General features: G+C 45.6%; 1 protein-coding gene across 2 annotated transcripts in view; it reads left to right on the top strand.

Annotated features, from left to right (window-relative positions):
- Positions 1-16,258, top strand: part of RBAK (RB associated KRAB zinc finger) — a 30,008-nt gene that overhangs the window by 1,802 nt on the left and 11,948 nt on the right. The window contains exons 1-2 of one of the 2 annotated variants that reach the window (XM_042922841.1): positions 7,248-7,452; positions 8,627-8,685. In XM_042922841.1, the coding sequence (XP_042778775.1) occupies positions 8,671-8,685 (15 nt within the window). In that variant the 5' untranslated portion in view covers positions 7,248-7,452; positions 8,627-8,670. Of the gene's footprint in view, positions 1-7,247; positions 7,453-8,626; positions 8,686-16,258 lie in introns of those variants that run through there. The other variant, XM_042922840.1, reaches the window with a different exon arrangement.

The raw sequence follows: 16,258 nt of genomic DNA, 5'->3' as shown, positions 1-16,258 counted from the left end.
TCGTTTCCACATCTTGGCTCTGAGTCCTGCTTTCCATCCGCTGTTTGAACTTCGATGAGAAGCACATCTGTTATTCAGGATGGGCCTAGAGTTTTATTTTGTATTTTCATCACTTACGTATTTCTAATTAGCCCCACCCAGGCATAAGTGAAGTCAAATCAGTTCACCCAGAAAACAACGTGGAGGGTTCTCAACACAGAACTACCATATGATCCCACAACCCCACTTCTGGGTATATACCGAGAGAAAATGAAAGCAGGATATTAAAGAGATGTCTGCCCTCCTGTGTTCACTGCAGCATTACTCACAACAGCCAAGATAACCTGTGTCCGTCAAAGGATGCATGGCTAAAGAAGGTGTAAGGTACATGCATGGAGACCTGAGGGATATCCTGCCATTTGTGACAACACGGATGGACCTCGAGGGCATTGTGCTGAGTGAAATAAGCTAGACAGAGAAAGAGAAATACTGCGTGGTATCCTTTATGTGTGGAATCTTAAAAAAAAAAAAAGGTCAAACTCATAGAAACAGAAGGTAAAAGAGAGGTTTGCCAGGGTGCGGACTTTCAGTGATAAGATGAATGAGGTCTAAGGATCTCAAATAAAACATGGGAACCACAGTTGATAACGCTGTGTTGTATAAGTGAAATTTGCTAAGAACTTAAGTGTTCTAACCCCAAAAAAGGTGAGCATGTGAGGTGATCGACATGTTAATTAACTGGATGGGAAGAATCCTTTCATGGTGGATACATATATCAAATCGCCTGGATGCACGCTTTAAATATCTTTCCACTTTTTGTCGGTTTTACCTGAATAAGGCCGAGATCGTTAGAAAGTAGTTGATCCAAGGCACAGGGACTGAGCGTCTCCTTTGTTTGCAATCGTCAACTTTCAGACTCGGACGAGGTCTCAGAGAGCATGCAGACAGCCTTGGGGTTCCTGCACAGTATCCTTGGGCCTGGGGCCCTCCCACAGCTCCCCACTGATGGAAGAGGCACTGCTGTGTGAAGGACACATGACTCATCCCTGGAGAAGTTCAACTCCTAGGAAGCCAGTTTGCACTTAAATTTCATTCATGATGCTTTCAGCCATCATAGCTGGTTGGGTCCTTCCATAACAAAATGGAAGGCCACTCTTCCTCCTGATGAAGCTAGCTTCCCAATACTAGAAGGCAGATACTCTGTCCCTATTCAAGTTTCTCTTCTGTGCCATGAAAGCCTGGATTACTTTGAAGAAGGGGATTCTTCAAGACAGTTTGCATACTCCTTTCTCCCCCACCACCTTGTCTGGATGTTCCACAGTTAGGCAGGGCCCATCCTAAGATACATTGTTGGTACATTGCCCAAAAATGGGCTAAACAGCTCAGACGGGGAAGAGCAAACTGTTACTTCTTCTCTGTCTCTTCCCCCCCGTGGAGGCAGTTTAATATAACAGTGGCTGTAGCTACTGCAGAAATACTGGCAGGATGAAACAGAAGTGCTTTGCAAATGCAGTCCTTCTGGCGTGAGGACCACATGGGGAAAGTAACTGAGATACAGATACCGGATCCAGCCTCATTGGTTCTAGTTCAACAGAACTGGGGTAGGGCCCACTTTAACTTATTGTTTTTTATTTTACTTTTTTTTTTTTTTAAGTTTATTTATTTTTGAGACAGAGAGAGACAGAGCATGAACGGGGGAGGGTCAGAGAGGGAGGGAGACACAGAATCAGAAGCAGGCTCCAGGCTCTGAGCCATCAGCCCAGAGCCCGACGCGGGGCTCAAACTCACGGACCGCGAGATCGTGACCTGAGCCGAAGTCGGACGCTTAACCGACTGAGCCAACCAGGCGCCCCTTTATTTTACTTTTTAAAGTTTATTTATTTATTTTGAGAGAGAAGGAGCAAGCTGGGGAGGGGCAGAGAGGGAGGAAGAAACAGGATCCCAAGCAGGCTCCACACCATCAGTACGGAGCCCAGTACAGGGCTCAAACTCACGAACCTTGAGATCATGACCTGAGCTGAAATCAAGAGTCAGTCACTTAACTGACTCAGCCATCCAGGCGCCTCTAACTTATTTACTGATGCACATTCAGATTTGGAAATCTCTCTGTGGGACATGCCACCCAGGTCAGGGTAATAGGGATCCTTTTTTTTTTTTTTTTTTAAGTTTATTTATTTTGAGAGAGAGAGTGAGTGGGGGAGGGGCAGACAAAGAGAGAATCTCAAGCAGACTCCACGCTCAGCACAGAGCCCAACATGGGGCTTGATCCCGTGACAGTGAGATCACAATATCCAGAGTCAGATGTTTGACTGAGCCACCCAGGCGCCCCAGGGCAATGGGGGTCCTAAAGAAAGCAAAGCCACACTTGCATGAAATAAGCCATGATCTATACCTGACATGCCAAGACCACGGCCAGGCCTTGAGTCCAAGGCTGAGGGGTCCTTTGGAACCAGCCTTCAATCCTCTGGCCAGTTTATTGGTGACAACCTGTCCAGCAGCCTGGGTGCCGATTTGGATACATAGACCCATGAGCAGAGTTCATCCTGAGTGACTGTGCATGTATTGGTGAAAAACTGCTCTCTCCACTAGGAAGTCCTGTCTCGCCAGGGGCTGCTCACCCTGGCCTGTCATTCTCTAGTGAGTGATGGTCTCTGTACTTCCCTCCTGTGACCTGTAAGACCTAGAGAAACCCCTAGGAAGATGACACAGAGTGTCTGGGATGGGGAGATGGGATGAGATTCTTGATACTGACCTCTAAGATCTGGTGTCAGAAGCTAATCATTAAAGTCTTTAACTTTTTTTTTTTTAACAATTACATGTCAAGTTTTAAACACTGTGTTAAATTTATTTACAGATTTTTAATGTTTATTTCTTTTTGAGAGAGAGACAGAGTGCAAGTGGGAGAGGGTCAGAGAGAGAGAGGGAGACACAGATCTGAAGCTGAACTGTCAGCACAGAGCCTGATGCAGGGCTCGAACCCATGAACCGGGAGATCATAACCTGAGCCAAAGTCAGACACTCAACTGACTGAGCCACCCAGGCGCCCCTTGGTCTTTAACTTTTATGCTCCCCTCCACCATGTCTGACACGCTCTCAGTGGGTCCTAAAATCATGTTAGTTGTAGTCTGATATCATTGCCTCTCTTAAGTGCTATAAAATGTTATCTACACACCAATGTGCCCATTTATGGTTTCAAATCTTGTTTTGAGATAAAGAATTATCCTTTATAAGGCATTTTCAGGAGGATTGTCTCATTTTCTTTGTTGAGTTGAGAAGACAGGGTTCTGGGATTTGTCCTTTTTAAAAATTAATTTATTTGAGAGAGAAAGAGACAGACAGACATTGGGGGAGGGGCAGAGAGAGAGGAGAAAGAGAATACCCAGCAGGCTTCATGCTGTCAGCACAGAGCCCAACACAGGGCTCGAACTCACAAACCATGAGATCATGACCTGAGCTGAAATCAAGAGTCAGGTGCTTAACCAGCTGAGCCACCCAGGCGCCCCTGAGTTTTGTCTTTGAGAAACAAAGGATGTGAAACTCAAAAGACTGAAGCAGGATCCCAGGTTTCACCTCGACTGCTCTGATTCAAGTCCTATATCCCATTCATCCCATTCTCTTCTCCATCTGCCCAGACAATCTGGAGGACATAAGCCAGTTAGTATGATGTGCCTATCAAAAGATGGAGGTGGGGATGGGGAATGGGAAAGTAGTGGTTCTATTATAAACTAGTATGTGCCCTTGGGCAAATCCTTCCTCTTTCCAAGCCCCCATTTCTTCATCTATAAAATAAAAGGTGTAGATAAGATGATCTTTAAGGGCCTTTCCCACAGCATAAGCAAAGCAGTGAGAAAGCACTTGTAGTGAATTTGATGTGACCGGGTACACGAATGCTGTGGGTGAATTGTGTGCCCCTATCCCCACCACCCTGTTCATGTGTTGAGGTCCTAACCCCCTAGTACTTCAGAATGTGATCTTATTTGGTGGTTAGGTCTTTACGGAGGAAATCAAGTCTAAAAAAATGAGGCCATTAGGATGGGCACTAATTCAGTATGGGTGGCGTCCTTATAAAAAGGGGAAATTTGGACGCAGAGACACTGAAGTAGAGGTAAGACAATGTGATGACACATGGAGAGAAGATGGTCACCTACAAGCCAAGGAAAGAAGATGGAGCACACCCGCCCCCACCGCCCTCAGAGGGAACCAGCCCTGTCCACGCCTGGATCTCAGACTCCCAGCCTCCAGAACTGGAGACAATGCACTTCTGTGGTTAAAGCCACCTGGTTGGTCTTACTTCATTACAGCTTCCCTGTAAACTGATCCAACCCGTATTTTGAATAAGAGGGAATTCAGATTTGACAGTTACTGTCCTGACACTTCTGGCGACCATTCCATTAAAGCAAGGCATGTCCCAAGGCTCCAGAGAAGAACCAGTTCTTTCAAACAAATGAGAAACTTGAACTTTTTTCTTAGCCTCTCACATTTCCTGGTCACGGTGAATATGTTAGTTTCGGGAAAAAGTGGGTGAAAGACTTCAAGAATGGTTTGGAAATCTTGAAGATGGGTGCTGGTATCTTAATAAAATTGACACATTACAGAGAAAAGAAAACAAACAGGAGCAAACACAGGCCACAACTTAGAAAATTAAGGGTGGGAAAGGCTTCTTCAAGTACAATGTCAACACATGAGAAGTGTGAGGAGAGCCTGAATGATTTGAACACAAAAAAATAATGTCCGTGTGATAGAAAATGAAAGTAAAAGATTAAGTTAGGAAGATTGATGATGAATTGGGAAAATATTTGTATTTTATACAAATACAGAAAGAGAAGGCTTTATTTTTTTTAATGTTTATTTATTTTGAGAGAGAGAATGTATGAAGGGCAGAGAGAGAGGGAGAGAGAGCGAATCCCAAGCAGGCTGTGCACTGTCAGCACAGAGCCCCACGTGGGGCTTGATCCCATGAACTGTGAGATCATGACCTGAGCCGAAATCAAGAGTCGGACATTTAACCAACTGAGCCACCCAGGTGGCTCCACCCCAAAATAGAAAGCTTTATATTGTCAACACTAATAAGTGAAGCCACATTGAAAGGCAGGGCTCTGCTGCTTCTGGCCCAGGTGGAAACATAGGGTCCAGATTTGCCCTCCCAGCTTACATACATTTTTAGAAGGCGGAAATATATGATATATGAAATGACAGGTTTTAGCCATTTGGAGAGAGGGGTGAGCCTTGAGAGTGTCCAGTTCGCCACCCAGAGAGTGTCCAGGCCAAGGTACAGGGGAGGGGGAGTGGGGGAGCCCAGTGGGTCTCTGAGTTGCAGGGACAGAGTTGCGTGTTGGGGCGCCCATGGCAGCCAGGGTTCACAGGCAGAGAACCAGAGTGGAGAGAGGCAGGAGGGCATCCCAGTCTTCGGCTGAAGACTGAGCCAGTCAGTGCGTGTAGGGGAGGCAAGAGCTGGAGGCTGGGTCAGGCAGATGAGCACTCTGCCTGTCTTCTCCAAGAAGCTCAGCGAAGCTTCCATCCTTTACCTGGTGAAAGTGGAAAAGAACATGGAAGAAATGTGTCTGGAGGTTCTCCTGGCTCAGGCCCAGGTGAGGTGTGGTCACCTCACTCAAATTCCAGCATTCAGTTCGTGAGAATTCAGGCACAGGCCACATTTAATAGCAACAAGAGCTGGGAAAGACTGTCCCTGGCGAAGTAGTCACTGCCAAGAGAAGCTTTGGGAGAAGCACGCATTTTGTGCGGGATTAGTTTGATGCAACAGCTCAGCTAGAGAAATCAGGAATGGGTTATGTGACCACTCATTTGCATGCATCAGTACCTATTACTACCATTTAAAAGAGCATTGCCTTGAGAAAACTTGAAATATAAATACTTACCTCTGTCGATTGCATATGTATCTAAGTATCTTTAGAAGCTAAATAATTATCTTGCCAGCATTACAACCCAGGAAGGTTTTTCTTAAGGACCTGGGAGACATTTCTTTGAAATGTAAACCTCTAGGAAGATATTGTCCCTCTCTGTCACCACAGGGGGCAGGGAGGTCGTTAAGCATGGGCTCTAGGCACCTTGCTTTGAGCTGTAACTACCTTGTTGTTGGAGAAATGTGAATAGTTTGCTTTATCCTTTGAACAGAGACAACTAGCACGGATGGGCACCCAGATCACCAGGTGAATTTAGGATGAACTATGAAAGCATTAAGAAACAACTGGCCAAGAACATGGTTATATAATTTCACCAAAAAAAAAAATAATAATAATAATAATGATAAATCATCGTCCTTATCCAATTTTTGAAAAATGACGTTTTAACCTAACATAAACTTAATTCTCTTTGACAGGTAAGATCTCAGGTATCTGTCGTCTTCTTCTTCTTCTTCTTCTTCTTCTTCTTCTTCTTCTTCTTCTTCTTCTTTTTTCGGTTTGTGTGTATTTCCTGATTGTTTTACAGTCTTTACGCATTAGTTGTGCAATCTGGAAAAGCTACATCTTCTATTTCCTTCTCCCTCTTGGAAAAACCATGTGCCCATAGATACTATTACTTTATGTCATGGCTGGGTATTAATTGTATCCCAGCGTTTCAGTGAAACTTCTAATATTTCATTGACGTGCACATGGTACACCCTTTCCTTGTCCCCTCCTGTTCGTGGGGAATCTCAGTGCCAACACGAAAGATCTCAGGGCAAGCAAAGGACCAGGGATCCAGGACGTAAACACAGCCCGCTACTCTAGGCTACACCTTCCCTTAATCCCTAACAGAAGCGAAGACAAATGGAAAATTGGGTCCCAGGTCCAGGCGGTCAATCCCCTCCACACAGCGCCCTCTTAAGCACCAGGTAGGGTGGAGACATTCGAGACGTCCCCTAACATGTGGGCGCTTAGACTTATGGGAAACAGAGTCCGGGTATTGGTCCCGTTCCCGAGCCGGACTCCCGTCAGGCGCACCGCCGGCGTCGTCCTGCGCATGTGCGACTCGCCCTGTGTGCGTGTTCGCGCACGCGCAGTGCCGCCGCGCCGCTCTCGCTTCCTGTCCGTGCCCAGGTCACCGCTGGCCGTGCTTCCCAGGCTTCGGCCTCAGGCGGGCAAGGACCCCGGGGCCTGCGGGGCTGCGCGCCGTCCGTCCGGGCCGGCACCCAGCGGGCGCAGAGCTGTGGGGGCCCGGCGGAGTCTCGAGCGGAGACCCCCAAGCGCGAGCCCCGGAGCCCGCGGGCTGGGCCGGAGGGGCCGGGCGGCGGCACCGGCGGCGCAGGGCGGCGGGGCCCGGGCCCGGCCCGTTTGCACCCGCGGCGGTTCGGCCGAGGCTCGCGGGACGGCGAGGTCCCAGGCGGCCGATTCGGGCCCCGGGACGGTCGTCAGCCCGAAGTGAACTTGTCCCGGAGGCCCAGATCCGGCTCCTCGGGAACGGCGGCCCCGGGAGGCGCCGCGCCAGCTCCGGAGCCCTCGGGAGCCTCGGGGCAGCTCGGCAGGTCCCGACGAGGTAGGTCGTGGGCTTTCGGGTCTCCAGGCGGTTGTGCATCTTGTGGGCCGCGCCGCAAACCGAGGGCGCAAGCGGCGGCCAGGGAGGGATGGGCTCTCCCCGGGACTCGCGGGGCCCAGGTTTCCTGGGAGCGCAGGGGGTCCCCGCGTGGGCTGCGGACGTTCTGTGTCCGCTCCGTTCTCCAGTCCCGATACCCCTTGCTCCCCGTGCCGCCCTCTCCGGCTTCCAAGCGGGTCTCTAAGCGTCCCTGAGCACCTGTGCTGTGTGCTCTAAGTGTGTGCCGACCGCGCTGGGCTCTGCCCTGTGGCATCCGCCAGTGTAGTGCAGGACAAGCCTGCGAGGGTTTGCTGCTGCTGCCGCCGCGGCCGCTGGGGTGACAGAGGAGGAGGTTGGGCCTGAGAAGGGAGGTGGCTCTTGCAGGGTGACCGAGTCTGTGGGTGGGATTGTGGATGCGACTCAACTCCTGCGCCAATGTGCTTGCACTCTGTTAAAGTTTTCTTCTTACGTGCAGTGATAACCTAGTTAAGTTAGATAATTTAAAAACAAAATCATGCCTTGATCATGCCCATCTGTCCCGTTTTGGAGAGCTAATCTCTGTCCCTCTGGATACTTTGATTTTAAACAGTTTGAAGACACAGTAAGAAAATTTGTAAACGGTGTAAGGGGAGATTTTTTTTTTTTTTTTTTTTTTGGCAACATTAGTGAAGGCAAACTATTTGAAAAAGGAGTGAATATTTATATTAACCAACGAGGGTAACCCATCTGAACATCTCCTGTGGGGTGCCTGGGTGGCTCCATTGGTTAAGGGTCCAACTTCAACTCAGATCTTGATCTCATGGTCTGTGATTCCAGCCCTGCATCAGGGTCTGTGCTGACAGCTCGGAGCCTGGAGCCTGCTTTGGATTCTGTGTTTCCCTCTCTCTCTGCCCCTCCCCTGCTCACGCTCTGTCTCTGAAAAATAAACAAACATTAAAAAACTTAAAACCAAACATCTCCTGATATGTGGGAGTAACAGGTATGCTTTGTGTTTCACCTTTATCACGTCTTTAGCTCCTTGTAAGTGTTCACAGGGTGTCATTTTACGAGCTTTTCTTTGGCAGTTACTACGCAGGATGTTCCTGCCTGGGCAGGCCAGATTACCCATGACTTCTGTTATTTCTTTCTCCTTCCCTAGGTCCACTGTTAACAGTCTGTACGCATTTCCAAGAGCAGTAGAAAATGAATGAGTCCCAGGTGAGCTTTCCTATGTCTGTATATGTTCTCTTACTTGTTTTTTTAATGCATTTTAGGAGGTTTATATGGTTCCAGATTTTACAGTGGGAATGTAGAAATAAATAAAAGACATCATCGTGTAAAATAAAATTGTTAGGATTTGGATCGGCACCCAGAGTCCTTGTTGAGTTTATGAGTGTAGATGGTGGGCTACTTCAGGGCTGTGGGGGTAGAGCTACAAATATTTTTTTTAATTTTTTTTTTAATGTTTACTTTTGAGAGACAGAGAGACAGAGCTTGAGCAGGGGAAGGGCAGAGAGAGAAGGAGAGAGAGAATCCAAAGTAGGCCCCAGGCTCCATGTTGTCAGCATAGAGCCCGACATGGCGCTCGAACCCACGAACGGCGAGATCGGGAAGATGATGACCTGAGCGGAAGAGGCTTAACTGACTGGACCGTCCTCATGCCCCTATAGCTACAAATGTAACTGATGTTCCTGACAGTTACAGAAAAGGAAGAGTACTGCCCATTACGTGATTTGTATTGACTGTAAGAAGAACCCAGTTTGTTACTTGTGGGTTTTAAAGATTTCCCAAGACTTGAAAAAAATTTTCTTGTTAAAATTGAAATAACCAGGGATAGCTTTCCCGGTAACAACCTTTAATGTCATTGCAACACGTGGCTTATACTTGTAGCTTATCTGAGCTGAGGGCCTGCCCAGGGAGAAATGACATGCACCAAAATGCTGTGATCCAGCCAGACATATTTTCCCTGCTGCTGTTTAATCCAGGGGTAAAAGCGAAGTCCTGAGGAAATGGCCTGTTCATCCTTCAGATGCTTCTGTTACTGTTTATTCGGGTTGTGCCGTAAATGGTACAGGAAGGTATTCTCTAGTAAATATGTCCTCACGTCTGTTTCTGTTTCAATCCTCAGCGTTTGGGTTTTGTCCTCACCGCTCTCCTGAATGTGGTGGTAAAGATTACCATTGACCTCATTACAGTCAAATCCGTTGGGCGTTTTCCAGCCCTTACCTCACATCACGATGTGTTTGCTGTTGACCTGTTACTTACAAACGGATACTTTCTCCTGGTGTCTCTTGGTTCTTGGCCTCTAAAACAAGTCACTTGAAGTATTTCTGTAAATACCTTGAGCTGATGAGGAGTCTTTGAAAGAGGGGGTGGAGATAGCCCACATTATCTCTCTTTTTTAATATGTAATATCTGGTGTTCAGAGGTTCACAGTTTTCTGAATGTTTTGGGTTTGTTCTTTTCAATCAGGATACGTGTAAGAGTCCACATGTTGTGGCTGGCCGATAAGTCTTTTAAATTTTTTTTTAAATGTGTATTTATTTTTGACAGGGAGAGAGACACGAGTGTGAGCGGGGAGGGGCAGAGAGAGGGAGACACAGAATCCTCTGTGTCAATGCCTCAGAATCCTCTGAGCTGTCAGCAGAGCCCAACATGGGGCTCAGACTCATGAACTGTGAGATCATGGCCTGAGCCGAAGTCGGATGCTTAACTGACTGAGCCACCAGGTGCCCCTAAATTTTTTTTTTCATGTTTATCCATTTATTTTTGAGAGGGAGAGAAAGAGAGAGATCTCGAGTGGGGAAGGGTCAGAGAGAGGGGTGGGGGGAGAGAGAGAATCCCAAGCAGGCTCCATGCTGTCAATTGTAGAGCCCCACGTGGGACTCGATTTCACGAGATCCCACGATCGAGATGGTGACCTGAGCCAAGACCAGGAGTCAGACGTTCAACTGACAGAGCCACCCAGGCGCCCTGTCTTTTAAATCTTTCAATAGTAGCTCCCCCTGTGTGTCTCTTGTGTTACTTTGTAATTTATGTTTTGAAGAAATCGGGTTTATCCTTAGTTTCCCATGGTCTGTATCACATTGCTGTCATTTTAACTTTCACACTTTTTTTCTTTTTTTTTAATTCCCAGTAAGTCTTGTAAAATTGGTAGTTAGCTTGGGAAGTTTACCCACTTACGTTCAGTTCCTTTGGCAAGACTTTGTTCCTCATGACCCTTGTCTACTTTCTCCTGGAGGCCGTGTTCTAAGCCTGTCTTTTTTGTGTGTGATGTTAACCTCCCATTGGCTGATGTTCATTGCCAATTCTTCAGGGGAGACAAGGTGATACATGCCGCTTTACCATTTCTTCTTCATTTACTAGCTAGAATACTTTTCTAAAGGAAAGCATCTCTCAAATCGTTCTGTGGTTCACACAGAAAAGATAATTTCCACAATATTGAGTAGGCTCCTGTGCAACAGGAATTTTGTTTGCGTGTTTCGTTTTGTTATCATTAGCTCACGGGTTTAGACGCGTTTTAAGTTTTTCAGTACACTGAAGTTGTCACTCTATTTGGTGTCTAGTTGGATCTGTCTTTGACCAGAGGAATCTCTTCAGATTGGTTTCTGAGTCTTTTGAAACATCCCCTATATATTTGATAGCTTTTGTTTTTATTCAGCATTTTATTTTGAAAAAACTTCAAATTGCACAACACTTGCAAGGATCGTACAAAGAACTCCCGTGTTCCTTTTGCCCAGAGAGTCCAGATTTTGACATGTTCCCACATTTGCTTTATTATCTCTGTGTATATATGTATTTTTTTTCTGAACCGTTTGAGAGCGGATGTCATCTGTCATGTCCCTTTTCAGATTGTACCTCCTGAGATCAAAGATACTGAATTCAGGAAATGTAACTTTGATATAATATTTTTATCGAATCTATAGTTCACCTTCTGATTTAACAAGTTTTCCCAGTAATTTCCTTTATAGCAATTTTTTATTTCCAGTTAAGCGTCTGCTCTTGATTTTGGCTCAGGTCGTGATCTTGCAGTTTCTGAATTCGAGCCCCCTGTCTGGCTCTGTGATGACATTGTGGAACCTGCTTGGGATTTTCTCCCCCTCTCTCTCTCTCTCTGTCCCTCCACCGCTCATGCACACATACTCCCTCTCTCAAAATAAATAAATAAACATTTTTTTAATAAGTGCATTTCCTGTAGACAGCACATAGTGGGGTCTTGCTTTTTTTTTTTTTTTTTTTTTTTAATCCAGTCTGACAGTTTCTATTAATTGGGCCGCTTCGGCCATTTACACCTAATACAATTATTGGCATAACTGGCTAGGTTGTAGTCCATTGTCTCTGATTTCTAGTTGTCCCATCAGCTTTGTCTCCTCTTTCTTCCTTGTCTCCCTTCCTTTCGACTAATTGAATTTTTTTTATGATTCCATTTCACATCCTTTGTGGGGTTGTTAGCTATAGCACGGTTTTTATTTCAGTGGGTGCTTTAGGGTTTGTAGTATGCAGCTTTAATTCATCACAATTTCTCTTGAAGTGATGTTCTCTTTTGCTTAGCATGCAGGAAGCTTATGGTCCCTTCCATTTGTCCCTTCTGGGTCCTTAAACTGTTGTTGCATTTTGCTTTTACAGGCAGGATCAACCCCGCAGTACATTGTGATTGTTATGTAAACAGCTATCTTTTAAAGAATAAGGGAGAATAGCATAGTTACTATTTTTTCTGAAAAAATCCAGATTCTTATTTTCTGTCATTTTCCTTCTGCCTGAAGGACTTCCGTCACCTCTTCTTCTAGTTGATGATGAATTCCTTCAGGCCTTGTATGTCTGAAAACGCCTTTATTTTTGCGTTGGCTTTTATGTCAAGGGAGCTATGCTGGTTTTTCTCCTGTGCTTCAAACCGGTTCCTCTGCTGTCTTCTGGCTTACGTTGTTTCCAAGAGAAATATGATGTCCTCCTCACCTTCCTTCTCTTTATATAACCTGGTTTTTATTTTTCTTCCTCTTGCTGCGTTTAAGTTTTTAAGTTTTATTTACTTATTTTCAGAGAAGGGGGTGGAAGGGGCAGAGAGAGAGGCAGAAACAGGATCCCAAGCAGGCTCTACACTGTCAGCACAGAGCCCGAGGCGGGGCTCGAACTCACGAACTGGGAGATCATGACCTGAGCTGAGATCAAGAGTCAGACGCTTGACTGACTGAGTCACCCAGGCACCCCTAAACTTTTCTCTTTGTTTCTGGTTTTGAGCAGTTTGATTGTGAGAGGTCTTGGTATTGTTTTCTTCGTGTCTCTGTGCTTGGGGATCTCCTTGAACTTCTTGGATCTGTGTGTTCATGATTTTCGGCAACTGTGAGAAATTTTTGATCATATTTCTTCAGCTATGCCCCCCGTCTCCCCGTCCATCCGCCCTGCATGGATTCCTCTTACCTGTATGTTCCGCCACTTGAAGTTGTCCCACAGCTCACTCACACTCTTCATTCTCTTCAAACTCTGTTCTCTCTGGGTGCTTCATCTTATATAAGCTTCTGTTGCTGTGCTTTGAGTTGGCTGATCTTTCTAGTGTGTTCATCTAGTCCGCTGTACTTTTCATCTCAGACACTGTAGCTTTTATGTGCAGAAGTTCAGTCTGAGTTTTTATTTATATCCTCCCTGTTCCCACTCAGATATTTTGAACATAAGGAATCCCGTTATAAACTGTTGTGTTGTGCTCTGGCGCTTATAACATCCGTGTCTGCTCTGGGCCCACTTTGGTTGATTGATGATTTTCTGTACGGGCTATACTTTCCTACCTGTTTCCCCAGTGTGTCAACCGTCCTCACCTCTGTTTGGGTTCTCGCTCCCTGCTGCAGGGCTGGAAACTCTCAAGGCAGTAACCACAGGCCTCACCTTGTTTATTTCCTGTCTCTGATTACTGTCCATGATCGTTGCTTCAAGATCAGCGTCTTGGAGACCACAGCTTTGTATATTCTGTTTTTTGGTGTCCTTTCAGGAGGGAGGGTAAATCCAGTCCTTCTTCATCTTGGCTGAAAGCAGTCCCAATATCTTGAGTCATAGTTAGAAACCTTTCCCCGCACTGGTTATGGGGAAATTCACCCATAGTTTGTGTTTGTTTGTTTTCTGTGTTGCTGAATATTTTACATTTAGATCACTGATCAGTTGGACTTTTTTCTTTTATGGTGTAAGATACGGATGCTGTTTTGTCCATGCCCAAATGACTACCGTTACTCCAACACTGTTTATTGCAGTCAGTTCCGTGGATTATTGTAAAGTCTGTTTTTAGACTTGGTGCTCTACGTCACAGACACGTCTCCATTCTCGTGCTGAACCAAACCATTTCATTCATAAAGGTTGGGGTCTTTTTTTTTTTTTTTTAATATTTATTTAAGTAATGTGGGGCTTGGACACACAACCCCAAGATCAAGAGTCTCATGCTCTTCTGACTGAGCCAGCCAGGCGCCCCATGAAGGTTGTGTTTTAAAACTGGTAGGGTTAGGCCCCCTAAACTGCTGCTTTCTTTGGAGATTTTTCTAATTGTTCTTGATTTCTTCCCCTCATATGAACTTTAGTGCCAGCTTGCCTAGTTCCAGGCAAAAGCTTTTTTTTTTTTTTTTTAAATGTTTGTTTATTTTTGAGAGAGTGCAAGTTGGGGAAGTTCAGAGTGAGGCAGACAGAGGATCAGAAGTGGGCTCTGTGCTGACAGCATAGAGCCCAATTCAGGGCTCGAAAACACGAGCCGCAAGATCATGACCTCAGTAGAAGTTAGATACTCAACCGACCGAGCCACCCAGGCCCCACACGAAAAAAGTTTTTTGATCTTTTTGTTGGGATCACACATCTGTAAAGTAATTGGGGGTAACTTGCATCTTTGTGTTACTGAGTTGACCTGTGCAGGAACAAAGCGTCATGCCATTTGTTCAAGTGTACCTCTGTGTCCTTCGGGACTGTTTTTAAAGTTTTCCTGCTATAGATTTTACACATTTTTTTTTTAATACATGAAATTTATTGTCAAATTGGTTTCCATACAACACCCAGCGCTCATCCCAACAGGTGCCCTCCTCCATGCCCATCACCCACTTTCCCCTTTCCCCCACCCCCCGCCAACCTTCAGTTTATTCTCAGTTTTTAAGAATCTCTTATAGTTCACCTCCCTCCCTCTCTAACTTTTTTTTTCCCCCATGGTCTTCTGTTAAGTTTCTCAGGATCCACATAAGAGTGAAACCATATGGTATCTGTCTTTCTCTGTATGACTTATTTCACTTAGCATAACACTATACATTTCTTATTAACAGTTTTATCTTTTCTGTTGCTCTGTAAACTGTACGCTTCTTTTTACGTAACGAGGGTTTTTGGCTTTGTTTTGTTTTTTTGAGATTTTCTTTTTTCTTTCTTTTTTTTTCTTTTTTAAGTTTATTTAAGTAATCCTTACACCCAGCCTGGGGCTCAAACTCACAACCCCAAGATCAAGAGTCGCCAGCTCCTCCCATCGAGCCAGCCAGGCACCCTGAGGGCTGTTGCTTTCTGTGTGTTGATTTTGTATCCTGTCATCTAACACAATCCTTTCATTGAGTTGGTTTTGTTTTTGACTCTCTGAGTTTTCTAGGTGTAGTGTATCACCTGCGAATAATAGTTTCACTTTTTCTCTGTTGATTGTTATGCCTCTGATTGTTTTTCTCCAATCGGAGGTAGCACTTTGCCCCGTTCCCGATCTCACTGAGAATGAGTCTAGTGTTTGTCCATTAAGTAAAACCCCGATTTTAGAACTGAGAAGTCTCCATAAATACACATGTGCGTGCGTGTCCTCATCTGTGTAAACTTAAAAAGCATACATGTGCTTGTGTGTGATTGAGATGGGTACGTGTATGCACGCATCACACGTACTTTGCGTATCAGGGTACAAGAGTGTGTGCGTGTATGCAAGTCCGTGCTAGTGAAGTATCCATTTCTGTTTTCGTGAGGAATTTTTTAATCACGTATGTAGTTCAGATATTGTCAGGTGTTTGCAGCATCTTTGTGGAGATCAGTCTTTTCTTAGCTGTATTATAATGGCATGTTATGTCAGTGGCTTTTCAAAGATTAAACAGGTCTGTATTTTTGGAGTAAGTGCCGCTTAGATATTATATGTTACCGTTTCAGTCTGGTGTTGGATTCTGTTTGCTGATGTTTCGTTGTGGATGTTTGTGTTGATGTAAGAGATACCGTGTAATTTTATCTATCCTATTTATTGATCGATCAGTCTTCTGATCCTGGTACTCCTTGCCGTGTGGACTGAGGACCCAGGAGGTTCTTACTCTCCATGGCAGTTCACAGGCTCCCTCGGCCTGGACCAACTGGGACGCCCTGCTCTGGGTGGCCAGTCAGCTCAACTCTGCAGTCTTGGGCAGTCTCAGCCGTGGCATCCGGATCAGTGTGGTTTGAACCCTTGTTGATGCACACTTTGTAAGTGATATAAACCCCTTGTTGATGAAGACTTTGTAAGTAGCAGGGCCGTGGGGCACATTTGCTGAGCGCTTCTCTTCTGAAATACGAGTTCAGTGTTCGCGGTCACCCGAACTACTCCTGGCAGCAACTCTGGAAACCTTCTTCCCTCCTCCGCTGGGGTTTCTGTACCCCCTGTTCGGGCTGGGGTGGAAGGGTATCTCGAGTGTTTGAAGGAAAGTGTTCCCTTTGATAAATCAGTTGTCCTGCTTCGCTGCAAATACCTTTATAATGTCTGCACGCCTCAGTGATAGCTTGGCTTCATATATGGTTCTGGGTTCGAAATCCTTTTTCCTTCGCAAGCAGTGGGCAGTTCTCTGTGGGTTTT

The sequence above is a fragment of the Panthera leo genome, chromosome E3 (genome assembly GCF_018350215.1).
Source record: "Panthera leo isolate Ple1 chromosome E3, P.leo_Ple1_pat1.1, whole genome shotgun sequence".
Lineage (NCBI taxonomy): Eukaryota > Metazoa > Chordata > Mammalia > Carnivora > Felidae > Panthera > Panthera leo.
Note: the sequence above shows the minus strand (reverse complement) of the source record. Positions and strands in the feature narration are given on the sequence as shown.